Source organism: Suricata suricatta, chromosome 5, assembly GCF_006229205.1.
Source record: "Suricata suricatta isolate VVHF042 chromosome 5, meerkat_22Aug2017_6uvM2_HiC, whole genome shotgun sequence".
NCBI lineage: Eukaryota > Metazoa > Chordata > Mammalia > Carnivora > Herpestidae > Suricata > Suricata suricatta.
In genome coordinates this window covers 80,065,938-80,092,258 of record NC_043704.1, presented here as the reverse complement: position 1 = coordinate 80,092,258, position 26,321 = coordinate 80,065,938, and the positions used below count along the sequence as shown (strand labels likewise).

At 39.7% G+C, this 26,321-nt stretch overlaps 2 protein-coding genes and 4 non-coding genes across 9 annotated transcripts; 5 read left to right on the top strand and 1 right to left on the bottom strand.

Annotated features, from left to right (window-relative positions):
• Nucleotides 1-3,270: 3,270 nt before the first annotated feature.
• On the top strand, nucleotides 3,271-9,490 carry EIF4A2 (eukaryotic translation initiation factor 4A2). Of its 4 annotated transcripts, none has more exons than XR_003908728.1 (12): nucleotides 3,276-3,375; nucleotides 4,195-4,243; nucleotides 4,336-4,468; nucleotides 4,732-4,871; nucleotides 5,657-5,825; nucleotides 5,932-6,041; nucleotides 6,241-6,384; nucleotides 6,679-6,816; nucleotides 7,064-7,153; nucleotides 7,372-7,451; nucleotides 7,887-7,993; nucleotides 8,705-8,794. XR_003908728.1 is itself a non-coding variant. In XM_029939680.1 (11 exons), the coding sequence occupies exons 1-11, from the start codon at nucleotides 3,347-3,349 to the stop codon at nucleotides 8,847-8,849; spliced, it is 1,224 nt and encodes a 407-aa protein (XP_029795540.1). In that variant the 5' UTR covers nucleotides 3,271-3,346; the 3' UTR covers nucleotides 8,850-9,490. The 4 variants fall into 4 exon arrangements, 2 of the variants coding, with proteins under 2 accessions (XP_029795540.1, XP_029795539.1); XR_003908727.1 differs by having other exon boundaries at nucleotides 7,887-7,997; nucleotides 8,705-8,793; XM_029939680.1 differs by lacking the exon at nucleotides 7,887-7,993 and having other exon boundaries at nucleotides 3,271-3,375; nucleotides 4,198-4,243; nucleotides 8,705-9,490.
• On the top strand, nucleotides 4,573-4,641 carry LOC115293114. Its single transcript, XR_003909374.1, has one exon. It is a non-coding gene; the product is annotated as a small nucleolar RNA SNORD2 (small nucleolar RNA).
• On the top strand, nucleotides 6,431-6,606 carry LOC115293109. Its single transcript, XR_003909369.1, has one exon. It is a non-coding gene; the product is annotated as a small nucleolar RNA SNORA81 (small nucleolar RNA).
• Nucleotides 6,870-7,001, top strand: LOC115293078. The gene has a single exon (XR_003909339.1). It is a non-coding gene; the product is annotated as a small nucleolar RNA SNORA63 (small nucleolar RNA).
• On the top strand, nucleotides 7,179-7,315 carry LOC115293087. The gene has a single exon (XR_003909348.1). It is a non-coding gene; the product is annotated as a small nucleolar RNA SNORA4 (small nucleolar RNA).
• On the bottom strand, nucleotides 9,485-25,984 carry RFC4 (replication factor C subunit 4). The gene is made up of 11 exons (XM_029939681.1): nucleotides 25,920-25,984; nucleotides 23,770-23,906; nucleotides 21,910-21,988; nucleotides 16,677-16,756; nucleotides 14,639-14,758; nucleotides 12,349-12,492; nucleotides 12,035-12,155; nucleotides 11,209-11,334; nucleotides 9,901-9,981; nucleotides 9,709-9,825; nucleotides 9,485-9,629 (listed from the first exon to the last, which is right to left on the bottom strand). Exons 2-11 carry the CDS (start codon nucleotides 23,892-23,894, stop codon nucleotides 9,534-9,536), a joined length of 1,089 nt encoding a protein of 362 aa, XP_029795541.1. The 5' UTR covers nucleotides 23,895-23,906; nucleotides 25,920-25,984; the 3' UTR covers nucleotides 9,485-9,533.
• Between the last annotated feature and the right edge of the window lie 337 nt (nucleotides 25,985-26,321).

Below are 26,321 nucleotides of genomic sequence, written 5' to 3'. Positions count from 1 at the left end.
TTATTTTTAAGGCTATAAAGTACATTATTGGGATGTGTGAGAAATATTGAATATTGATAGTTTTGTAGATATTATTGTAATAGTAAACTTGGGGGATAGAATATTTCTTTGGTTTTATAGAAGGAGAATATACTTTTAGGATGTACTGCAGAAGTATTAGGAGTCAAGTGTCACTACTATGTCTGTGACTTTCAGAAAGTTCAGACAAAACTCAGAGACAACAAATATAGTAAACTGTTATCAATTGATAAGTGTGACACAATATTTGATGTTCATTACTTTCATCTTGCATCTCTTCTTTAGGTTTCAAGATTTTCAAAATCTGGCTCTACCTCAGATCAGATCTCCTGAATCTTGGTGGGAGGGCGGAGCCCATTTGTATCAGCATTTCAAGTAGATCTTCCCATTATCTGTATGTATGCTACAGATTTAGATGTACTGATTTGATGTATGATAAATTATTTTTGTTTTAGTCTTTATGAAGGTAGAGCTAAAAGACACACACACACACACACACACACACACACACACACACACACACACACACCTCTCCATATCTTGGTTACACAACAGAATTTAAGGACCGTGGGTTAACAGATTTAAACCCAGTCTTTCCCACCGTCCCTCTGTGGTTCTCCTTGATTTTCTCCATTTCCTTCAACTCTCTTAATCTTTACTTACCTTTATGCAAAGTGTTTTCAAAGTTATTGTGAAGAATGTGTCAATGAGCCCTGCCCTCTAAATTGCTTCAGTGAACACGCCTACATTCAGGCAGGATCTAGCCTCTTATTTCCTCCAGCAATTGAATAATAAAGAGGTAAGCAGCACTACTGTCCCTACCTGGCACAAGGCAACTCTTCTTAAGTGAAATGACAGATGTAGGGACAGTATGTATTATGTTGTGTGTTTACTAAATAAGGACTGCCATTAGCAAGCAATAAATGTGTTAAAGATCCAAAGCACACACCTTAACAAACTTCTGCAATCAATAGCTTGTCATGACACTGCTTTAAATGTGTAACTATCACTTAAGAACAGATGGACGGGACATAGTGTAGGAACCTCAGGAGAATACCTGGTACTTTCTGTAAGAAGCTATCACCATCAACATAAAGCCTACCGTTTTTAAGGTTCTGTTGTGGCACTGACAAATTCCTGGATTTCCTCTGGTGAACACTGGCTTACAATTGCTGGCTGGAATTTAGAATTGTCAGTTGAGGGTACTGAAGAGTATAAATGGCTTCACACCATCCAGGTTAGCAACGAAGCAGATGCAGTTGACCTTGAGAAGGCTATCTCATTTTAGATCTCAGATAAGTAGAAAGTTTATCATAACCATAAATATGCTCTGTGTTGGCATACAAACTTTGTGAATATGTGTATTTTGGATCTTTAACTCATTTATTACTTAACGGTATTTAGTAAGCACGTGCAAATGTTCAGTCAGCACAGCATTTATTAGAAATACATTGTAAGGTTGTAGGCACCTATGGGTTTGGCTTTTGACTCTGGATTTTCACTGGATTTTTGATTAGGAAGCCTTTTTTTTTTTTTTTTTTTTTTTACCTTGAAACCCCTTCAGCACTTGTGACCTAAACCAGAATCTAGCCTTTATTTTAAGAGATTCTGGAAATCCTCCACTGGCATGTAACAGTAGTGCTAAATCTAAAGAAAACACTCAAGAATTAGGTGTTTACTGTTGATTGATTTCACCCGGTGATTCATTGGTTTCACCCTCAGGACTCAAGTGAAACTAAACGGTTGGTCATTTTTCTGATTTAGTATTTCCTTGGGTTTCTTAGATCCCTGGAGAGTTTTAGTAGGTTTTAGATGAGACCGTAAGGATCTTTGACCCTTTCTCAGAAAATGTCTGGCATTAACTCAAATCTGAATTTGATCATTATTACAGGGGGACGGGTAAGGAGCAGCAGTCCTAAACTGGGACCCAACTGTACTTTGTCATCTTGGTATTAGCTTTTGTCACAGTTCCTGGCACGTCAATAATTTTCAAATACATTTTTTTTGAAAAAAATATTCAGAATTAACTATCATATACAGGTAAAGAAAATTAAGAGTCAGTTTTTTGTTAGCTGACTTGAGGTGGCTGTCTGAATTAATGAGAAAAATGTTTCCCTTGATATTATCTTACAGTATGGATAGCATTTTAAAGTTAAATGACTACATTGTTTTTTTTTTTTTCCAACGGGCCTGGGTTAGGGCTACAGTTGAAAACCTCTGGGGCTTAAAGAATCAAGCAGTTTATTTAAGCAGCAAGTGCTGCATTGCTCTCACTTTCCATTAAGTCAATAAGCACAGGGTATTAAACAATTAAAGTTCAAAGCTTTTTGGGGAAAAAAAACCCCAAAAAGACCAATATAGACTACATTAAAAAAATCTAGTCCCAAAGGGGCATGGAGCTGTAGCTGCCGGAAGCGTCTATTTACACTGTTGCATTACAGGAAAATTACTCATTCGTTAGCTGTTTACCATTTGCAAAAGTTCACAATGATTTTATCGGGCATTCCTCAGACGTTAAAATTATTATTTTAAAAAGAGAATGAGAAAAGACCAAAGGCAACCTGAAAACAGAGTTGCCTACTCCAGAGACATTTGTAAATGACATGATACATTTTTTTCCCCGTTTGGCACAATGTACTCCAGTGCACCGGGTTTTCTGGGACGAGATGGGTGGCCGACATTTTCCCTAGCAGGAAGTTTCACACTTTTAATATTTGAATAGATGTTAGACGCTCAGCTAGGGGCCCGAAGGCTCTTTACGGTCGAGTCAAACAGCGGCGGGCGTCGGCGGAAGAACCCGAATTTCTCCTCTCCACCCCCTCAGTCGCAGAGCAGGGCCGCGTCCCTGCCGCGGGCCCCAAGCGCCGGCGGCGGACGAGGAACTCGGCCCCACTGGCCGGCGGGGAGACGCCGGCTGCCCAGCACGCAGCCGCCCCAGGCTTCCGCCTCCCGGTCCAGCTCGGCTCCCCAGACCGTCTCTGCTTCAGGGACGCGGAAACCCCGTAGGAACGGGGCGGGCCGGGAGTGCGGTTTGGCACTCCTTGCTGCAATATTCTTCCGCCGCGAGGCAAAGAGTCCCAACCTTTCCCCACGGTCCTGGGATTTCCAGAGGCCTTGTAATACCCAGAAGTCACCAAATTTGGATTTTCCTACCCACTTGCTTAGGATATTTTCGGAGGTAAGGACCCCAGAATCACAATTTGGTGGATGACCAAAGAGCCCCAAGAAAATTCCTCCGCAGAAAACGGGTTCCGGCCGCGAGCCTATAAAAAACGGGTGGCGCGGTACCGCTGTCTTTCCAGTCGGGCGCTGAGTGGTTCTTCGGATCATGTCTGGTGGCTCCGCGGATTATAACAGGTATGGCACTTTCTCGGTGGTGGTAGTTTGTAGTGAAGGTTGTATGACGCGAGCAGAGATTGTAAAGGACGGCGTGGAGGCAGGGGGCTCTGGGTTCATGGGCGTTTCCTTCGGGTGCTGTACTCCCCTGCCCTTCGAGAAGCTTCCATGATGGGTAGGGCCTGGATTGTGGGGACACTAGGGTACAAAAACGGTGTTGAAGGGTATCTTCCCAACCCCCCCAGACGCTTTCAAAACCCGGCCGGTTCCCCTGCTACGGAGCACGTTTAGTTAAAGTGGTGGCGCAGTCCGCAGTCGGTACACTAACGGGCCCCCGAAGCTTTATTGGCGGCGGATGGCGCGAGTTGCAGTGCTCGATTTTGGGTGGGGTGGGGGCGAGGGTGACGGCAGCGCCCGCTCGCCACCACCACAAGGCGGCTGGGACCGCGCCGGCAACGGGGTCCCTACGAACCGTTGGCATAGGTATTGGCAGTCATCGGCCCGCGTCAATCACACCGGCTTGCGCAGTGTAAGGGGCGGAGCTCGGCGCGTGGAGCTCTCGCGAGAAGGTCTGCCGCGGAGATGGGAGCGCCTGGCGCTCGGGCCTGGGGGGGAAGGGCCGGCCTCCGTGGGGCCTTTCCGGGCGTCCTGTTCCCAGCTTTCGGGCAGGCGCGCACCGCACCTCGTGTGACCTGGGCCACCAGCTTCCTTTACGGCATAGGGGGTGTACACGTGCCGGGGAGGGTAGCCCGAGGAGGTCGCCTAGAATAGGGCCGTCCGTGACGTGCACTTGAGACGACTTGGGAAAGGGAAGGTCTCTAACTGCAGTATTCTTGCCAGCAGAGAACATGGAGGCCCAGAGGGAATGGACCCCGATGGTGTCATCGAGGTAAGGAACGTGTGTTGATTTCGAAACGGTGGAAAGGTGAGCTTGTTCATCCCATTTATTCAGTCTTTTTTTTTTTTATGTGTAACTTACAGAGCAACTGGAATGAGATTGTTGATAACTTTGACGATATGAATTTAAAGGAGTCTCTACTTCGGGGCATCTATGCTTACGGTTTTGAGAAGCCTTCAGCTATTCAGCAGAGAGCTATTATTCCTTGTATTAAAGGTAAAAGAACTAGTTAGCACTCTAAAAATGAACTGTTCTACGTAGACCTGGACCATAAAAGGGAAAATAACTTCTGGGGGACTAGCACCTGTTTGTATTCCTTAAAGTGAAATGATGGCAATCATCTTTCGGGACTGACCTGAAATGAAGAGAATACTCATTGCTGATCACTTGATTATTTGGGCATAATTAATGTTCCAAACGGAATACATGGTGTGGCGGTTTGATGTGGGATCGGTAAATATGTATCCTACTTTTTTTAGGGTATGATGTGATTGCTCAAGCTCAGTCAGGTACTGGCAAGACAGCCACATTTGCTATTTCCATCCTGCAACAGTTGGAGATTGAGTTCAAGGAGACCCAAGCACTAGTATTGGCCCCCACCAGAGAACTGGCTCAACAGGTATTGATAGTGTAGTTCAAAAAAACTGCTTGCGTGTTGCATAGGTTTCAGGTTTCACAACTGTGAAGAATTTAACACTTAGTATAAATTGGTCCTATCAGAGCCCTCCTTTTAATTGTCCATGCATGCAGGGAGCTTTTGTTGAAAGGTGAGAATAGGAACTGGGTGTGCAGGTATGGTTTGCAGGGTTGTGTAAGAGATTAGAGAAACCAAAGTTCTCTTTTCAGGGTGGACTTGATCTGTTCCCATTTTTAAGTTTGAATGCAGTTGTGCAACATGAAAACTGCAGTGACATGTTCTTTGACTGTCTCAGTAGTTTGTGATGCATCTGTTGCATGCTATGTTTTCAAAGCTCACTGCTACACTGGCTTTGAAGCAAAGCCTTGCTAATAAAACTAGGCTTTATTGTCAAGATGACAAGTTCCAGTACTTTGGGAAAACTTAAAAGTATCCACATGTTGTCCTAGATGTAATTGCAGAGATCATTTCACTGTTTACATCTTCCCACACAATGAACAGCGAGTAGGAAGTTATTTAACTCAAATTCTTTAGCCGGTATCTGGGGCAACAAGATTCCAAGTTTGACAAGCCATAAGGAACACACTTTAAGGGAATTTTATCATGAAGCAGTTAGATCAGTCTGCATTTTAAGCTTGGAAGTCGTAGTTAAGTGCTGTGCATGCATAGAAGCTATTTGCAGACCAGTATTTGCCATTATGCTTTGGAATTTTAGTCACACAGCCTGTTAATTCTGTTGAATAATAATTAAGCATATTGGCTTTTAGATCCAAAAGGTAATTCTGGCCCTTGGAGACTATATGGGAGCAACTTGTCATGCCTGCATTGGTGGAACCAATGTTCGGAATGAAATGCAAAAACTGCAGGCTGAAGCACCACACATTGTTGTTGGTACACCAGGAAGAGTATTTGATATGTTAAACAGAAGATACCTTTGTAAGTATTGTCTATTGAGTATAATTTGTTTTTCACTATTGCCAATTAAAATGTTCAATCCTCTTGTGGATCTAGAGCTGATCGTATGTATGGCTTTCTTTGTCAGCTCCAAAATGGATCAAAATGTTTGTTTTGGATGAGGCAGATGAAATGTTGAGCCGAGGGTTTAAGGATCAAATCTATGAGATTTTCCAAAAATTAAATACAAGTATTCAGGTGAGCTTTAATTTTACTCACTCTCCTATAGTAGTTGTGACTTTTGGTTAATGTAGGTTACAGTACAACTGAAATGTTTGTCCTTTCCCTTGAAGCAAATGGTGCAGAACTGTAATACAAATTTCATAGTGAGGGTTGGTCTTTGAGTGTTGTAAAAGTGTGTTATTTGTGTGATAAACATAAGCATTGTCTTTTTAAGGTTGTGTTGCTTTCTGCCACAATGCCAACTGATGTGTTGGAAGTGACCAAAAAATTTATGAGAGATCCAATTCGAATTCTGGTGAAAAAGGAAGAATTGACCCTTGAAGGAATCAAACAGTTCTATATTAATGTTGAAAGAGAGGTAATATATCTAATTACTAATAAACATTAAGATGTAGGTTTTTTTAACCTTCTTGTATAAGCACTGTGCTAAAATTGCAGAAACTAAGATTGTGTTAGTTTCTGTAGTAATGCTAGCAGAGTACACACAAGAAGAAAAATAACTGCACTAGATTGTAAAGACTGGGGTGGACCTCTTTCTTAATGTCCAGTGTCCTTTGTCTTAAGATTTGGTGCTATATGTATTACACCTAGCAATTTCTAATGAAGGCAAGTTGGAGACTAGGTTTTAATAATTAACTTCGAAATATTGTAGGAATGGAAGTTGGATACACTTTGTGACTTGTACGAGACCCTGACAATTACTCAGGCTGTTATTTTCCTCAATACAAGGCGCAAGGTGGACTGGCTCACTGAGAAAATGCATGCCAGGGACTTCACAGTTTCTGCTCTGGTAAGAGGTGTTCTAACCTAGCAGTGGTGATTACAGTGTTTGTATTTTCATTAAAGCAGGATTTAGACTACAATATAGCTGTTAAGTGCTGTGTTGTCGTTCCCCCTGCTCAAAATAAAGTTGTTTCTTAACTATACCTGTCTGCTATACTCCTGTAGCAGCCAGGGACGCTTGGTCTCATACATGTCAATGAAGTTAAATATTGGTTTGACTGGTGATTCTTGAATTAAGGTTTGTTAATTTGCAGCATGGTGACATGGACCAGAAGGAAAGAGATGTTATCATGAGGGAATTCCGATCAGGGTCAAGCCGTGTTCTGATCACTACTGACTTGTTGGTAAGTGTCTAGATTAAAAAGAACACTACCAAAAGTTTGTTTTGGGGGGAAGGTTTTTTAATAACCTTTACCAATTTGGGCTCTTTGGGAGAATAAAAAGACCACACTCCACAGTGGGCTATACTACCTAACATAGTTCACTACTATTTTGTGGCCTACATTACATAGCTGTCTAGTTGTTTTTAATTAGATTTGAACATTCTACTGTTGCATTTCAGGCTCGTGGGATTGATGTGCAACAAGTGTCATTGGTTATAAACTATGATCTACCTACCAATCGTGAAAACTATATTCACAGGTGAGTAGGTGGTATCTTGACTATTGGGAAAAGAAATTCATGTATGCCTTTTCTACTGACTGATTTGTTGGAAAGGTAACTTCAAGTCAGGGAAGTTAAAAAGACTTAGTAACTTGATAAGATGTAAGTAAAATTGTACTTGGGAAGACTAGTCATATTACAGTGGGAAAACAGTTATAAATGTTGCCCAAATCGTGGACTTAATACCTACAAATCTGGCTGTTTAGATCTGTTGGTCTTAGCTTACTTTTGAGTTTTTAGTGATGTTCCTGTGTCCATGTGCTTTCTCGATGATTCCTCTGTAGTTGGGATTTTCTTGGTGTTGTCTGGTAGCAATTTGAGCAGTCCCTGGTTTAGTTATAGTGGCTTTATCCCTAAGTAAATTGAACTGTACTTTGTTATATGATGTAAAAAAAGACTTTTTAAAAAATACAGGAGTCGATAGCAGCAGTTGATGACGAGATGGCGCTCAGAAACGGCGTTGACGTAATTTAGGACGTGGAATCATAAGCGAAACAGCACACTGTTTGAATAAAGAGCGAGTCGGTATTTATATTTGTTTTTCTTTTGTCATGATTATTTGATATTTTTAAGTTGCTCCAGCCAAGGCATTTTTGTATGTTAGTCTAGTAGGTGGTTTGTGTTTGGTTTTTCTATCAGGAAGGTAGAAAGCTGTTTGGAGGTAACACGTTTTGAGTAATTTGAGTTCCAACGTGTGAAACTGAGCAAAAAAGCAGTGATAAGTTTGGGTTACCATACCAAATACTTGTTTTCCCACTGGAAAAAGTTGTAAGTTGTAGGCAGTAGTTAACCTTGCAGCATTTGTATTTGCAGTCTTACAGTTCCAGAGGTGCGTCGAAATGGATTACATAACTGTTCTTTTTGTTTTATCCCTGGTGTTCACATCTGTCCCAGGCTGACATCTGCTCTTGGCTGGCCCACTTTGGTATGGGCTTTAATTTCACTACCCCAAACACAATACTGTCATCTGCTTTAAAAGTAGTGCTCAAGACACCTGATAAAATCTCATTTTGCAGCCAGACAAGCCTTGAATCCTTTTGGCACTAACTGCAAAGGAAGATTTTTTTTCTCTAGATATTGATTAGCAGCTAGTGCTCCAATTAGAAGCACGAACTATAACCTTGTTAAGTAAACAGCAGCTGATGGTTAACAAGTGGATCATCATGTTCAGTAGTTCATTCCCATTTGAGAAGAAACATTCTAATTGCTGATTTTTTTTTTCTCTTAAACAGAATTGGCAGAGGGGGTCGATTTGGGAGGAAAGGTGTGGCTATAAACTTTGTTACTGAAGAAGACAAGAGGATTCTTCGTGACATTGAGACTTTCTACAATACTACAGTGGAGGAAATGCCAATGAATGTGGCTGACCTTATTTAATTCCTGGGATGAGATAGTTTTGAATGCGGTGCTCGCTGTTGCTGAATAGGCGATCACAACGTGCATTGTGCTTCTTTCTTTGGGAATATTTGAATCTTGTCTCAATGCTCATAACGGATCAGAAATACAGATTTTGATAGCAAAGCGACTTTTAGTCGTGAGCTCTTGTGAGGAAAGGCATTGGCTTTATCCTCTTTAGAGTTAGACTGTTGGGGTTGGGTATAAAAGATGGGGTCTGTAAAATCTTTCTTTCTTAGAAATTTATTTCCTAGTTCTGTAGAAATGGTTGTATTAGATGTTCTCTATCATTTAATAATATACTTGTGGACTAAAAGATATAAGTGCTGTATAAAATCAGCCAATTATGTTAAACTAGCATATTTGCCTTTATTGTGTTTGTCATTAGCCTGAATAGAAAGGCCTTTAATTTTTTTTATTTAGAAAGCATTTGAATGCATTTTGTTTGGTATTGTATTTATTCAATAAAGTATTTAATTAGTGCTAAGTGTGAACTGGACCCTGTTGCTAAGCCCCAGCAAGCAATCATATCCTAGGTAGGGTTAAACCCCCAGTAAAATTGCCATATTGCACATGTCTTAATGAAGTTTGAATGTTAAATAAAATTGTATATTCACTTTAAAGGTGTTTATGGTCATTTTATTTAAAAGTTATCTTACAAACATTTCAGCAATTCTGAATTAACTGCTGCATCACAGTAGCACAGAGGCTGATCAGTTGTAGATGTTCATCAGCACCGTCCACTAAGCACTTATCTACTTCCTATAAAAAAATTAAAGATTAGGCAAATTTCACTACTGTTGTGCATTATGGTGAAATGTGCAATCAAGTGCCTACTTACAGCAAGTTTTTCTGTGATGATGGATTTCTGTTTGTCGGTAAGGTTCTCATTTTCTACAACCACATCATGAAGTTGATTGACAAATTGAGTTGCTGCATGGCCCTCATCTACTAAATTCTGCAACAGAAATCACAGCATTTGGCAGGACTGTTTTAATTTCCCCCTTCCCCAGTTATTAGTGAAGTGACTTACTTTTACTGCACCTTCTAATTTGTCAAAAGAGCCACTCTGACATGAAGCAAATAGTCCATCGATTGTCTCAGCTGGTATTACCTAAAAAGTTTTAAAGACTTAGATTCTAGGTCTTAACATGCCTTAACCCACGTTTATCCCAGGCCTGGGAAGGGTGGTAGTTCATTGTAAGGTGGCCCTTGCATGGGATGTAGAGCTGGTGCCCTAACTAAATCCATGCGGAGCTGGAAAGCCCCTTATGGCATATATTGTGAACTCCAGATCAGAAAGCTAATGAAATCAGCTCTCCATAGGGCCATGACCTCTTACCCAGAGTAGGACCATCTTAAATTAGTCCAGTTGCTATTTGCTTTTAAAAATCCCTTAATGTCTCTGCAGTATACAAAATTTCCTTTGCTCCTGATAACTTCAAGTTTGAGCCCATGATGGAATAAGAAGAGCTGATCTGGGCAGTGGGTGAGCAGCTAAAAATTCTACCCACTGGCTAGAATACTGGCTTATACCCCAGTGGCTCAAATAAGCCAAGTAGTTTAAAGGACTTTGAAGGAAGGTGCCCCCTCTTTCCCAGTAAAGATGCCACTAACAAGAGATTGCTATGAGAATGCCCAGAGCACCCAGAAAATTAAAGGGATTAATGCTATCAATTTGGTTATGGTATTGAAAAATACCTTGGAAACTAATCTTAAAAGTAGGAATAGTAGTAATCTTAGTAGAGACCAATGATTCCTGTAAGTGGGATACTACCCCTTTATATACGTATGACCCTTCTGTCAGATTTACAAGAACAGGGACAGCTATTACGTCTATACAATACCACATCCCTGAAGTGTTCTGATGCTTCCAGGTCATTCCATTACAGTTTCTACCACAGTACTTGGCAGATGCTATAGACTAATAACCACAAGACTCCTGTTAAAAATCCCTAATGTGATGTTAAGAAGGTATGAGGCCGTTGGGAGGTTGATGAGGTCAAAAGGGTGAAACCCCCATGAAGGGGATTAGTGAGTGCCCATATGCCTTTCTGCCAGAGGAGGATGCAGTGAGTCTAGTCCACAAACTAGAGTCTAAGCACTAAGAAATTGGTCCTCACCAGATACTCAACACAGACACACTTGATCTCAGAAAGGCCAGCCTCCAGAACTGTGAAATTCTCTTATTTATAGGCCACTCTAATTTAAGGTATTTTGTTAGAGCTGCCCAAATGGAATAAACAAGCACATATTAAGCATTCTGCATATATTTGTTTGATGAAAATTTTCTAGAAGCCACAAAGCCAAATAAGAATTTCAAAATATCTAGTACTCTTACCCCAGCAATGTCTGTGATCACCTTCTCTGTGATCTCCTTTCCACCTGTTAATCGAGTAGCGCTTTGGAGAAATGTAATAGCTTTTCTTAAGTCTCCTTCTGACACTTTAACAAGATAAGCTATTCCCTGGGGGGAAAAAATTTTTATTTATTTTTTTTTACTGGTGATGGACAGCCAATTACGACTTTTTGGGTTTAATGAAAGTGGGAAAACACTATGTTTTAGCCTAGAGTTAGTGGGGAAAAATTTTATTTTCCCTTTTATGGGAATATTATCAGTCCTATAATGGCAGAATTCATGAAGATAGCATCAGTCCTATAGAAGGATAGAGATCTTTTGCCTCTAAATTTGCAGAGACAGAGATGTTCCACGCTTCTAATCCTATTTTCCATTTAATACATGAAACAAAAATGATTCCAATTATGGTTAAATTCTGTTAAAATGAATTAGGCCTATATAGTCTCTCTCTGTACCTGAATTTCATCACCAAATTTTCTCCTGAAGTGAAACATTAGCTAGGACACTAAATTCTTGTCATTCTGCAGAGATTTGTTGCAGAATTTGTATTAGGTGTAGGAAATCTGCCCCAGTTCTGGGTCTCTGAAATATAATAGTAACTATATTATTAACTATATAATAACAGAACTTCTAATAGTAACAAAAAGGCTGAAGCTATAATTCCTAGACATTCCAACTGTCACTTTTAGCTTGACTTTGCCTAAAGGCATCAGAAATTAAAGCAACACATTTGATGCTTTCAGGACCTCTTTACATGAATACATCAAAGGAATTAGTAACTGCAATAATTGTAACAATTAGAAATTACCTCATTGCTAATTTTGACATGTTCTTTATCAGCAATGTCTAATAATCGCTGCTGTTGAATTTTGTCTGATAGTGGTTTGAAGCGGAATTTAGAACATCTAGAGGTCAGAGGTTCAATTATTCTGTAAAATATTGGGGGGAAAAAAGTCAGTGTCTAAAGAAGAATTTCCTCCAAAGAACTTTTTATCAAGAACAAATCAAGATTTGATAGAGGGGAAATTACTGTAGCCTTAAAACATTTAACGTTTTTCTCTTCCTAATTGGAGTTATCAAAATAAGGCTGCCTAGCATCTATCTTCAGGGCAATACACATACCGACTGACATAGTTACAGATGAGACAGAACCGGGTGGTTTTAGACTCCTTCTCCATGGTACGTCGTAAAGCTGCCTGAGCAGCTGAGGTCATAGAATCGGCTTCATCCAGGATCACAATCTTAAAAGGAGGACATGGCTTCCCACTGATTCAGAGAAATAGGAGTTATAATTCACATATCACCACCACAAGCTAATTTTAGAACATTCTCATGGTCCCAAAAATAAGTCCCATCCCCTTTGGGAGTCACTGTTCTCCCAACTCTCCCAGCCACTGGCAATCATGGATTGCTACTTTCTGTCTCCACAGATGTGTATATCCTGGACATTTCATATAAATGGAATAATACATTGTGATTGGCTTCTTTCACTTAGCCTGCTTTCAAGGTTCATACATGTTGTCGTGTCTCATTAGTTCATTCCTTTTTATTGCTAAATAATATGGCAAAGGGATATACCAGTTTATTCGTTCATTCATAAGTTAATGGATATTTGGTTGTTTCCATGTTTTGACTATTATGAACAATACTGCTATGAACATTTTTGTACGTGTTTTGAATAGACCTATATTTTCATTTCTTGTGGGTATATACCTAGGATTAGAATTGCTGGGTCATCTGGTAATGCTTTGTTTAACTTTTAAAGGACCTGCTAAAGTATTTTCAAAATGCTTGTACCATTTTACATTCCAGTCAGCAAAGTATAAGGGTTCCAATTTCTCAACATTCTTGCCAATACGAATTATTTTCTTTTTGATAACCATCCTAGTATGTGTACAGTGGTATCTCATCATGGTTTTGATTTGCCTTTCTCTGTGGTTAATGATGTTATAAGCATGTTTTCACATGCTTACTGGCCATTTGTATAGTAGTCCCCACCCCCTTATCCACAGGGAATACATTCCAAGACCCCAGTGGATGCCTGAAACCCTTGCTAGTACCAAATAGCATATAAATATATATACCATGTTTTTTCATAGACACACATACTCCCTATATACTTACCTATGAAAAAGTTCAATTTATAAGTCAGGTATAGGAAGAGATTAACAATAATGTAATTAATAATGAAATAGAATTAGAATTATTGTGTAATAAAATTTATGTGAATGTGTTCTCAGAGTATCTTATTAGACTGTATTCACCCCTCTTGTGATAATGTGAGATGGTAAAATGCCTACAGGATGAAACGAAGTGATGTCAGGCTACTAATAACCTTCTGATGATTATGTCAGAAGGTGGACCATCTGCTTCTGTACTTCAGTTAGTGCAGGCAGCTGAAGCCACAGAAACAGAATATATAAGGGGGAGGGGACTACTGTATCTTCTTTGATGTAAGGTCTATTCAGTTCCTTTGCCTTTTTAATTGGGTTTTCTTTTTATTATTAAATGTTAAGAGTTCTTTATATATTTTTGATCTAAGTCAAGTCCCTTATCAAATGTAGGATTTATAAGCATTGTCAGGCCAAGGCAGATATCAAAAATCACGTTCTACAAATTCTTAAGTGTGCTCTGATACAAATTTAAATACATGCCACCTTCCAAAAATTTAATCTTGGGACTTTGCCATCTAAACAGTACAAGGAGCTGACTAAACATCACTGTTGAACTCAGGGCAGTCCTATTTAAATTATTAATAACACGTCCTCTTTTAGGGTAAAGGGGTCCCAGTTTGGACAAGAACTTATATGGTCACCCTAATTAGGAAATATGTACTGAAGCTTAAGATACCTGAATTCTTTTTTAATAACACAATAACAAAAATTAGGATTTTTTATGAGTTTACCACCAAACTATCAAATTTGATTAATAAATACTCCTTAGTCAAAACATCAGTTAAAAACTCTTGACAGCTAAACAATTTAAAATTAGTTGTTATGATGGAAAGTCCACATGTGGGTTTAAATCATTTAGATAATTGCGCTCCTGGCTGGCTCAGTCAGCAGAGAATGTGACTCAATCTTGGAGTTGTAAGTTCGAGCCCCACAGTGGGTATAGAGATTACTTAAAAAGATAATGATCCAACATGAAAAAGGAGTTAGACAGGAGTGCCTGGGTGGCTCAGTTAAGCTTCATGATCTCCCGGGTTGGGAGTTCGAGCCCTGCCCGCATCACGCTCTGTGCCTGGAGCCTGCTTCAGATTCTTTGTCTCATTCTCTCTCTGACCCTCCCCCACGTGTGTTCCGTCTCTCAAAAATAAAAAAAAAAAAAAGAAAAAGTACTTGGACATTTGGCAGAGCAATATTTTAAATGCAATGACATGGTATGAAGAAGGGAAAGTGAGCTTACTTACTCTGAACGACTTCCTGACACAGTTAATTGAGCAAAATTCTTCACTTTTTCCCTAACTACTTGTATTCCACGTTCATCAGATGCATTTAATTCAAGAACTCGCAATCGAAACAGTTCAGGCCTATGTCAAAATGAAACCAATATGAAACATCATAGAGCATATAAATAACCAAGGTTTAAACCATATTTTAAAAATTGCACATTTTGAAGTATTTTAAAATCCACCTAGTAAACACTATAGAGAGAAGGCATGCAATCGCTTTTGTATTTTTTCTTTGGCAGAGACATAGGTTTTTTTTTTTTTTTTTTTTTACAAGCAGTTTAAAAGGAGATGTGGGGAAAAAGATGGTATCATACAATTTATAACGTTTTAAATCAATTGCCCACTTAGGATTATATCCTGAACATCGTGCCCTGTCATCAGAACCACTGTCGATATCATTTTAATAGCTGTAAGATGCTCTAGCCTGACTGTACCACCATTTGTTTAATTTAATCTTACATTGTTAGACATTTAGATAGTTTTGAATATGTTCAATTTTAAATCCTGCTGCAACAGAGCATGTTTTCTATTGTTTCCATAAGGTGGCTTGCTATCAGGGCTATTATTGAACCAGTACATGAAGTTTTTTTAAGTGAGTTTTTAAAAACATTAAAAAAAAAAAATTTTTTTTTAATGTTTTTATTTATTTTAGAGAGAGAGAGACACAGCATGAGTAGGGTAGGGGCAGAGAGAGAAGGAGACACAGAATCCGAAGCAGGCTCCAGGCTCTGAGCTAGCTGTCAGCACAGAGCCCGACGCAGGACTCACGAACTGTGAGATCACGACCTGAGCTGAAGCCGGACACTTAACCAACCGAATGGCCACCCAGGCGCCCCATTAAATACATTTTTAAAAGGAATTCACCAGGGGGGCCTGGGTGACCTGGTTAAGCGTCCAACTTCAGGCCAAGTCATGATCTCCTGGTTTGGTTCCTGAGTTTGAGCCCTGCATTAGGCTCTCTGCTGTCAGCACAGAAGCCCGCTTCAGATTCTCTGTCCCCGCAGTCCTCCCCTGCTCACGTGTGCTCTCTCTCAAATTCTTTCTCTCTCAAAAATATTTAAAAAAGGTAGCTCACCATTGGATCATCTGAGAAATAAAAAAAAATTAAAAGAATAAAAACACCCTACCATGCCACTGTTTTGAAAATGGGTTGCCCTTTTGTATTATACACATTTATAATTTTTAATTTAAAAAGCTGGGATTTAGTTTTTATTTTTTCTAAACAGCAAGAGATCCTAGGCATTTTTCTATAGGCATAAACATTCACAAAATTCTGTGCATAAATTTTCTATTTTAAAGCCACATATACTATGAAATGTGGAATTCATAATTAAAGTAAATTCTTTTAGTTCACTAAGGACAAACATTATTTTTAAGAGGATGTTTTAAAAGTTGTATAATTTGGATTGAACTACTCAAAAAAAAACTAATAATAAAGTACTTAAATTAATTATGACTACACTAAGGCTGGTTCAGTTTGGATCAGAGTTGTGGAATAACCAAAAGAACCTTTATAATTTCCTTGAGAAAAAAAAGTTGCTGTCAAATAAATAAAATTTTAGGTTCATGGCAGCTTCCCTATTTTTGTTCCTTTACATTTCAATAGAACTAATTATCTGATTATTTTCACATGTAGGATTTCAGATGTACCCTTTGATCATATGCTTGATATAGAAATTCTGGAGAAATCCAAGATAGCCTTTGCTATGTTGGTACATGTTTTATGGGTATCAGACCTGGGCTGATCTAGATCTTCTAACTCTAGGTAAAGGCCTGCTCTAAAATGGCTGGCTAAGCTAAGACAGTCCATCTAGAAAGAAGAATCTAAGAAATGGGCTCACAGTTTTTCTGGACTCCTATGGCATCAACTACCACCTACTGTGCTCACGCTCAAGATATTTGAGGGCAAGGAGCTGGCCTCATTATCCAGAGGAGAAAGAAAAGCAGAGATTTTTGTGTCAAATCTTTTTTAAAAGAGAGAGAGATTTCAACTTACCCAAAAAGCTCCCTAGCTGCTGCCAGGATAGTGGATGTTTTTCCAGTTCCGGGTGGCCCATAAAATAGGAGATTAGGGAGCTGTAGAAGTTAAATTTTAATTTTTAAAAACTGTATTCTGGCATAAATAGATGAAAATGATGTCTGAAGATGTCTATAGAACAGGGCAATGACTTCCCTAATAGGGCACGTATATGAATACAAATATTTCTTAATATAACCCATATCACAGTATTAGCAGTTGCAAATCCTTTTCCTTTTTTCACATAATACTGTACTTTTTTCCAAAATGTCTTTCTAATATCTTAAGCTGCATCAGTATTTATGACTGCTCTACTCCCAATATACTTAGGTGAAGCTTTCAAAGCTGGAATTAGAAACCTCTTCAATTTTTTTTTTTTTAAAGATTATATTTCTTGGGGGCGCCAAGTTGGTTGAGCATCTGACTTCGGCTCAGATCATGATCTCACAGTTTGTGGGTTCGAGCTGTCACCACAGAGCCTGGAGCCTGCTTCAGATTCTGTGTGTCCCCCTCTCTCTCTGCCCCTCCCCTGCTCATGATCTGTCTCTCAAAAATAAATAAATGTTAAAAAAAAAAAAGATATTTCTTAAGTAATCTCTACACTCAGCGTGGGGCTTGAACTCACAACCTTGAGATCAAGAGTCTCACATCCTACTGATTGAGCCTAGTAGACTCCCCAAAACTTCTTGAATCTCAGGCTTCTTTCAGTGCTCTATCCCACCCCTTTGCTCAGGATTGGGCAAGATTTTATATTTTATAGACGTATCAGTTGCTTCAAAGGGGAAACAGACCAAAGGAGAACCTGGATTTGGCTAACACAGGACAGAGGAATGAGAAAGACTTATCAGGACTCTCGATAAGCTGATGTTCCAAGAGTAGGGGGGGAAAGCATTTAGTAAGTGCTAGGTTGTACTCTATACCATGATTATATTCTGTGTAGGGATGCCCAATATATCAGGGAGAATTAACTAGAGGAAGAAAGGCTAAGACTAAATCACTATCTTCTTGAATATCTTATCTTCTTGAATATGTTAAATCTCGCTACATGGCTCCTATCAAGCACACGAGTAACTGATAAATGCACAAAAATCTAAGGAGCTCTGTTACACATCTGCATTCCTCAACATGTCCTTTCACACAGAAATCACCGCACACAGGAAGTCGGCAGCACGATTCACGTGCTTCCACGCTTGTCTAGCCCTCGGCCTTCCCATCCACCCTTCACCCAAATCAGATGCCACTCTGCTTGCTACTTAAAACTATTCACTGACTTCATACTCCACTTAGACAAACAAAACCAACCTATACTACAAGGACATCCATGATCTGCTCACCAACTCTCTCACCTTCTTACAGTGAATTCTAACAACTGAACACTTTACAGCCTATGTGTCCCCCATGAACGAGGGTCTGTTTTTCCTGCTTACCCAACTTACTGCATTACAAGTCAGAAGCCTTCCCTGACCACGCAGTCTAAAGTGGAACTCTTGTGCTCTTATCAGTCTTTGACTTACTCCACTTTGCAATTATTTATTTATATACAAGAATTTGCAATTATTGTTACTTACTTAGTGATTGGGTTTAATTGTAAAATACCCATCTACCTCACTACATGGTCAAGAAGTTTGTTCTCTTCATACCTGTGTTCTCAGCATCTTGTACTGTACTCAACACGTGTCAAATAAACAAACAGATGTACAAATATATAGATTGAAGGCTGTTACTGTTACATTAGTAACATATACTTTAAGATACAAGCTATGAGTTTCACTACTTAAAAACAAACACCAAAAAACCTCCTAAGCTTCTTGACTCGTATTGGAGTCAAGGAAATACTAGCCTCATAGAATGAATTTGGAAGTTTTTACTCCTCTTCTACATTTTTTATTAGTTTGAGAAGAACAGGTATTACTTCTTCTTTAAATGTTAAGTTCACCTATGAAGTCATCTGGTCCTGGACTTTTGTCTGCTAGGAGTTTTTGGATTACTAATTCAATTTCATTACTAGTAATTGGTTTATTCAAAATTTCTATTTCTTCCTGATTCAGTTTTGGAAGATTATGTGTTTCTAGAATTTATCTATTTCTTTAAGGTTGTCCAATCTGTTGGTATACACTTTTCCACCATGTTCCCTTATAATTAATTCTTTGTACTTCTGTGGTGTCACTTGATATTTCTCCTCTTTCATTTCTGATTTTGAGTCTTCTCTTTTTCTTGAGGATTCTGGCTAAAGGTCTATCAATTTTATCTTTTCAAAGAAACAGCTCTTGGTTTCCCTGATCTTTTCTACTGTTTTGTTTGTTTATTTTATTTCTACTTCATTTATTTCCACCCTAATCATTATTATTGCGATCCTTCTAGTAGCTAGTCAACTTGGGTATGTCAATTTTATTAAAAAAATATTCCTGGGCTTCTTCGTCTTTTAAGATTATAACTCTTTAAAAAATATTTATTTTTAAGTGTTTATTTAGTTTTGAGCAAAAGACAAAGTGCGAGCAGGGAGGGGCACAGAGAGAGGGAGACAGAATCCAAAGTGGGTTCCAGGCTCTGAGCTGTCAGCACAGAGCCCGATGTGGGACTCAAACTCACAAACTGTGAGATCATGACCTGAGCTGAAGTCAGACGCTTGACCGACTGAGCCACCTAGGCACCCCAATATTTATTTATTTTTGAGAGAGTGCATATGTTCATGCATGAGAATCTCAAGTAGGCTCCATGCTGTCAGTGCAGAGCCTGACACAAGGCTTGATTCTATGGACTATGAAATCATGACTTCAGCAGAAATCAAGACTTGGATGTTTAACCAACTGGGCCACTCAGGTGCCCCTTTAAGGTTATTACTATTATTTTGATTCATGCATACTTCAATATTTAAAATAATTCATCCATGTACCTATCACATAGAATAACTTAAATTCTTTGAAACATGGTAAAATTATTAAGCCTTACATTATATAATAGTCTGATATATATGGTACATTCAAGAACTGTAAGTGGAATATTAGCGCTTAAAATTCATTTCTGGGGGTGCCTGGGTGGCACAGTTGGTTAAGTGACTGACTCTTGATTTTGACTCAGGTTATGATCTCACAGTTTGAGTTTGAGCTTTAGGCTGGGCTCTGTGCTAGCAGCATGGATCCTGCTTGGGATTCTCTCTCTCCCTCTCTCTCTGACCCTCTTCTGCACATTCCCTCTCAAAATAAATATATAAACTAGAAAAAAAAGTCTGAAAAACATCTAATTCTACTTTAAAAACTTTTGATCGAAATGAAGGAATGAATGCTCACTTCAGCAGTACATACACTAAAGTAAATGAAAGTATGAATTATACTTCTTAACTCTGTAGAATTTAAAAATTATTTCATCTGTGGCATCTGGGTGGCTCAGTTGGCTAAGTGTCTGACTTCAGCTCAGGTCATGATCTCGTGGTCTGTGAGTTCAAGCCCCACCTTGAGTTGTGCTGACAGCTCAGAGCCTGGAGGCTGCTTTGAATTCTGTGTCTTCCTCTCTTTCCCTCCCCACTCATGCTCTTTCTCTCAAAAATAAACAAACATTAAAAATATTTATTTAAAAACTTATTTCATCTTTATTTTTACAAAACTTAGTCTGTAAACAAACATAAGATATTAAATAAAGGTTTAAAAAAGAAAGTTCTTAATTCAGCCTTATAAGATAGATGGTATAAAGTCAAGAACTGGATCATAATCCCACTACATATGCCTAAAGAGTTGAGAATTCTGTATATTTAAATATATTTAAAACATATCTTGTCCTGCAATGTGCGTAGTTATTACTATGCAATTAAAATCGTATACACCAGGGGTGGCACTAAGAGGCTTAATTAGTTAAGCATCCAACTTTAGCTCAGGCCATCACCTCACAGTGTGTGAGTTCAAGCTCAGAGCCTGGAGCCTACTTTGGATTTTTTGTCTCTCTCTCTCTGCCCGTCCCCCACTTACGCTCTGTCTCCCTCTCTCAAAAATGAAAAAATGCTAAAAAAAATTTTTTTTAATTAAAAAAAAAATTGTACACACCAAAATTAAAAGGTAAAGGCATTTGGATCAAGATCAAATAAAAACAAAACAAAAACTGGCAAAGATTTTAAATAGTTTGAGAAAAGTACCTTCTTTCAAAATACGTACTATTGTAGTATAATTCCAGGAAGAGAATAATGGCAGTGAAAGCCAGAAGAACCTCTAATTCAAAGTAGTCAGGTTGAGAGGAAGGCAGCAAGTCTTCCTTATGAAAAAAGTAAAAACCACATTCCACTTTCACCTGCAACTTTTCCCCTTCTTTCACCGAGTTCTTAAAGCACTTCATCATATACAACTTTAAACTAATTCTTCTTACAGAATTATCTTGCCTCTGAATAATCTAAAATACAAGTCATTCAAAGATTTACCTTTTTTTTTTTTTAAAGAAAGGCAGACTGCCACATGCAGTGCCTCATTAGGATGTGTCTGGAGTCGTGGATGCTTGACGACCCTGCATTCTCCTACAAATGCAGCCCGAGAGCTTGCCTGGAGGCTCTAGCCTGGGGGCGCAGCTCCCTGTACACCCTGGACCAAAGAATGGTCTTCCTCTATTGGGGAAGGTCATCCTCTTCAACTGAGCACACAGCTTCGGGAGGGACACACATGGGCGTGGTGAGGGAGGACGGGGACACCCGCCTAGCCAAACAGACCAGCCGAATCAACCCTGGCGATCAATGGGGTGACAAATGTCACAGTCAGATCACCCTCACATCCGTAAAGATTTTTTTTTAATCCCACATATCACAGCAGGAGACACAATACTATAAACAGAATTACATACTCATTTTCTTGTATTATAGTTCAAACCGAATCCCAACATTTGGTGAGCGCTTATACTTACAGAGAATCTCTGACTCTTCTTTAGAGCACACTGATTCTTTTATGTGGCTCCCAGATTTATTCTGTCACTCTCCACCAAGATAAAAGCTCAGGGGCCAAAGGACCCAGAGTGTCTCGTTCAGCGGTCTCTCCTTGAGTATTACATAACAATGCCATAGGACAGAACAGGAGATGCTCAATCGATGTGTGAACCAATCAGCCACTGTACGAATATTTATTCAGGGCACACTGTATGTACAGCTGGTATTTTAGGGGAGCAGGCAATGATAAAAGGGAGGAAGGGTGGGTAAATTAAATCTTCAATCTCCCAATGATGTGAAACATCATCTGCTACTCACATCAGCTCCTTCTAAAGACTTCTTCAGTACTGCAACCACTTCTTCCTGGAAAGCAACTTCATCCACACATTTTGGGCGACTAGGAAAAAAACCCCCAAAGATTACTTAGTATATTATAGCAACCACAGGAATGTTCTCAGGGATCCTCCTGCTAAAATACCAATGACAATTCTCATTATTGGTAATAACATGGGAAACTTTCATAACTGGAAGTAGGTGAAAATCCCAATTGTATTTACCTTACGCTAATACATACTGAAGGAGTGAAATCACTTTTCCCTTTTTACGTGCATTGCTTGCATCCATAATGCTTATAAGAATTAAGTAAAAAGATTTCACTTTATTATACCGCAACTGTCCACTGGTTAAAAATTTAAAGTAAACAATGGCCTGGAATGTAATGTATTTTCATAATATCATGCACTTAAGCTGAAAAGGGAGAACTATTTAGTAAGAGAATAAGCAACTATTTTGGTTAATATAGTTAAAACACAGCTAACATAGTTAATTGGTTAATACCAATTTCATCCATCACCCAACTGCAGAGAAAATGCATACCTATTTACTTGACTGAGAGCTAACAAAAGAACAAGCTTAACCAAAATGAAGCATAACAACATATAATTTTCATGTGATTTTAAGAGGCACTGGAAGTTACACTCCTAACCCTAAGATTAGGTACTGTGCTTAGTTGGCTAAAAGCTCTTCTTTGATTTATACATTTCTAATTAATCAGGTCAATGCTGGATGGGAATTTTATGTCAGATAATGTTTTCTAGGGAAGCCAGTATATGTTATACACCAGGATTTCATATGCAAATACCTGCAGGGGCCACAGAGAAAGCGAGAGTAAAGAAGGCAGAATGTAAGGCAAGAGAAAAACTATTGTGAATTGAGGAACGTATGGCCTATGACCTTTCAGAATGAGAAGCAGTACTCAGGTCCACCTAACTGGTGTCAAGTGAGAATCTGCATCTAGTGCTACCTAATCCCCTGAGAAGCTGAAAATCTAGGGTTTCCTTCCCCTGCCCTCCCCCTGGGTATAATTTATTTTTTTACTTAAAAATCTAGATTTTAATGTGAAATCTCCCATTTTAAAAACCATTGTTGGTGCTAAATAAAGCATATGAGGATCTTATTTGACCTATAAGTAATCTAAGTAATCCACAAACTTTTGGTAATAATCGAGGCTATATAATTATAACACCAGGAGTTACAAGGACTTGTCATATCTCTTAGCTGATTGAAATTTAAGAGCCACCTCAAGTATTTTTGCCAAGAATGTATAAACAAAAACTCAACAATTCCACCTCTCAGTAACGAAAGGGGGGAGCAGATTATTTGGATTTAAATAGAACGCCAAGAGCTTATGGCCACCTTCTAGAAACTGTTTTCTTCTGCTGTATCTCAATCCCTAAAACCACAGACCTGAGTTATAGAAAAGACCTTAGTTCATCTATACAGTAATTAAACTAGGTCATTTTACAGTACTTTCAGCCGCAAGGCTCTATGATTTACATAATTGGGTGACTTTTAGTTTTTTTTTTTTAATGTTTATTTTTGAGAGAGAGAGAGAGAGAGAGAGACAGACAGACAGACAGACAGAATCCAAAGCAGACTCCAGGCTCTGAGTGGTCAGCACAGAACCTGATGCGGGGCTCGAGCTCACAAGCTGTGGGATCACGACCTGAGCTGAAGTCGGACCAATTGACTGAGCCACCCAGGTGCCCCAATAATTGGGTAATTTTTAAGGACATCTAAACAAAGCAACCCCTTCCACTTAAGTTTAAAAAAAAAAAGTGATCAAAACTGGTTAGAGAGGTAATCTATTGATTTCACTAAAACCACAAGCTTTCTTACTATTTTTCCACCCATGGAACAGGTTTGGCTTTCTTGTTCTCTCCACTGCTTCCAGCTGTGGCAGCTACTCGATCCTTCGGTGGCGGTTTAGTACTGACAGATGTGCCTTTTAGAAAAGCCTGCATGGTTACTTCGCCCTGATCCGGTGCAAGACAGAAAAGGAAAAGCTCTTCTGAAATCACTCTGGGGACGTACAGCATGAGAGCACATGTGATGTTGTGCAACATATCCCAATAATTAGTTACCAAATAAAAGACATCACCTAATGACCTAGCATCCCCTAAAGCTATGGTACTGAGAACTTCAAGGACAATACAACTGGCCAAAGCGCTTAAGAGACTTATAATTTATTTATAGTGAGTTACAGAACAAAGAAAACTTATGAATGAAAATTTTTTGAAGAATACCACACTTTTTGACAAATATGATGTCATTAATGGCCAAACTATGCATGGGCCTCTACGGTCTCTTCCATTTCAGTCACGGCCTAGCTTCAGCTCAGACCCTGGGACGGACTTAGCAATAGGTAGTTGGGACCACACAGGGGAACTTCATTTCTTTCCTTAGGCCTAGAGCTCCACTCAAGGACCTGATTTACTGGCAGAGTCCACGACTACCACTGACTCTGAAAAGGCTGTTTGGTGGGGAGGGTTGGGTCTGGGACTCTGTTGTTAAAATGGAAACAGTTCTTTTGCTTAATAACATGCTCATTTGAAGACACCAAAACAAAGTGAGAAAGCATGAATTGTTTTAAACAGTCATGCGAAACTCTCACCCAGAAGATAACTACTAACATTCAGATAACCTTTCTTACAAACAGCAGAAGGCTGTTTTAGGGATAGGAGAGCATCATTTAGCGTGCCCGAAAATTCTATTCTTTTCACTGCTCTTCCCAGTGTCTAGAGCAGTAACTAGTACATGATAGATGCTCCATAACGTTTGGTGACTGAACTACCACTTAGAAGACTCAGCTTTCCCTTCTTTAAAAGGAGCTAAGGCCTATTCCATAAGGCAGTTAATAAAATAATAAATAAAAAGAATTGTGCAAACCCTCATGCACTGCTGGTGGGAATTAAATTGATGCAGACACTATGAAAAACAGTATGGAGTTTCCTTAAAATATTAGAAAACAGCTACCGTAGGATCCAGCAATTCCACTACTCGGTATTCAAAAAGATTTATGTGCTTCTATGTTCAATGCAGCATGATTTATCACAGCCAAGATATGGAAACAACTTAAGTGTTCATCAACAGATAAATGGATAAAGATGATGTGATACACCTACATAGTGTTACTCAGCCATAAAAAAGAAAAAAAATCTTGCCATTTGTGGCAACATGGATGGGCTTTGGAGATATTCTACTAACTAAACACAGAGAAAGACAAATACTGCATGATTTTACTTACATGTGGAATCTAAAAAACAAAACAAACAAAAACCCAGACTCAGCAGGACAGGGGCAGAATGAATGAATGAAGGGGATTAGTAAATACAAACTTCCAGTTATAAAATAAATGAAGTCACAGGATATAACGCACGGCACAGGGGATGTAGTCAATAGTTTCGCAATATATACAAACGTTCAATCACTCGTGTACACCTGAAACTAATACTGTATGTCAATTTAAATTTTTAAAAAAGAAATACATAGAAAAAGCATACTTCTGCATACACAAACTTCTGTGCTTGGCATAGGAGTAAATACTCGGTAAAAAAATAGTAACTGTAAACAGCCAAGTTTTTTTTTTTAACGTTATTGGATCGCTTCATCATTGCCACAGGTTGCATTAATTACTAAACAAGCCAAAGCAGGGCTCTGCAAAATGCTGTACTGAGCTACCATTTTGCTAACGGGAGCGAGGGGTGGGGGAAGACATCATAGGGACATCAAGCACGCCAGAAGCTGAGAAAAGCGAAGGTCACCCTTGCAATTTCTCCAGTAGGTCGCCTGTTAACCCTGGCTCGCCTGCTCCGGGGCACTGCCTGCGCCTTTCAAACACTCCTCTCCGGGACAGGATGCCGCAGGGTCCTCCCCGAGGTTCTCGGGACAGGGAAGAGGCAAGGTGGCCAGGAAGTCCTAGCTCCGTTCCCCAATGTGAGGCTATCAGGCCTAGGAGGCCCCGAGCCGCCAGACCGGGTGATACTTACAGTAGTCACCGTCACCACGGTCGCCCAGGTTCCCGCCACGGAACGGCCGCCGAAGGGCAGGGCGGGAATACGCGGGCACGTAGGGCGTCACTTCCGGCTCGTTGCGCACGCTCCGGATCCACGGAGCCCTTAACTTCTACCCGTTTTATTTTGCACATGTGACAGGCTTTGGGGGTCGCACGGACTGAAGCAGTAATGACAAGGAGGTGTAAGTGAAGTTCCGCGCTGTCCCCGTGCATTCCTCCGACTGGAGGTTGCTGGGCTAGGGAAACCCGGCGCGACCGACGCGGAGGGAGCCGCGGACACCGCGGACCCAGCATGCTCAGCGACCGTGGGCGGGGAGGGGTCTGTGGCGGCTCCTTCGAGGGGGCCGGACGGGGCGTGGGCCTCCCCGGAACCTGC

What these genes read in the sequence shown, in the direction of transcription:
- EIF4A2 (XM_029939679.1), top strand. Translation starts at nt 3,347, where the DNA reads ATGTCTGGTGGCTCCGCGGATTATAACAG. An exon ending in GTTAAACAGAAGATACCTTT is followed by an intron (nt 5,826 to 5,931) that starts GTAAGTATTGTC and finishes TTTCTTTGTCAG; the next exon opens with CTCCAAAATGGATCAAAATG. An exon ending in AATTAAATACAAGTATTCAG is followed by an intron (nt 6,042 to 6,240) that starts GTGAGCTTTAAT and finishes TGTCTTTTTAAG; the next exon opens with GTTGTGTTGCTTTCTGCCAC.
- RFC4 (XM_029939681.1), bottom strand. Translation starts at nt 23,894, where the DNA reads ATGCAGGCTTTTCTAAAAGGCACATCTGTCAGTACTAAACCGCCACCG. An exon ending in AGTCTTTAGAAGGAGCTGAT is followed by an intron (nt 16,757 to 21,909) that starts GTGAGTAGCAGA and finishes TAACTTCTACAG; the next exon opens with CTCCCTAATCTCCTATTTTA. An exon ending in ATCTGTAACTATGTCAGTCG is followed by an intron (nt 12,156 to 12,348) that starts GTATGTGTATTG and finishes AATATTTTACAG; the next exon opens with AATAATTGAACCTCTGACCT.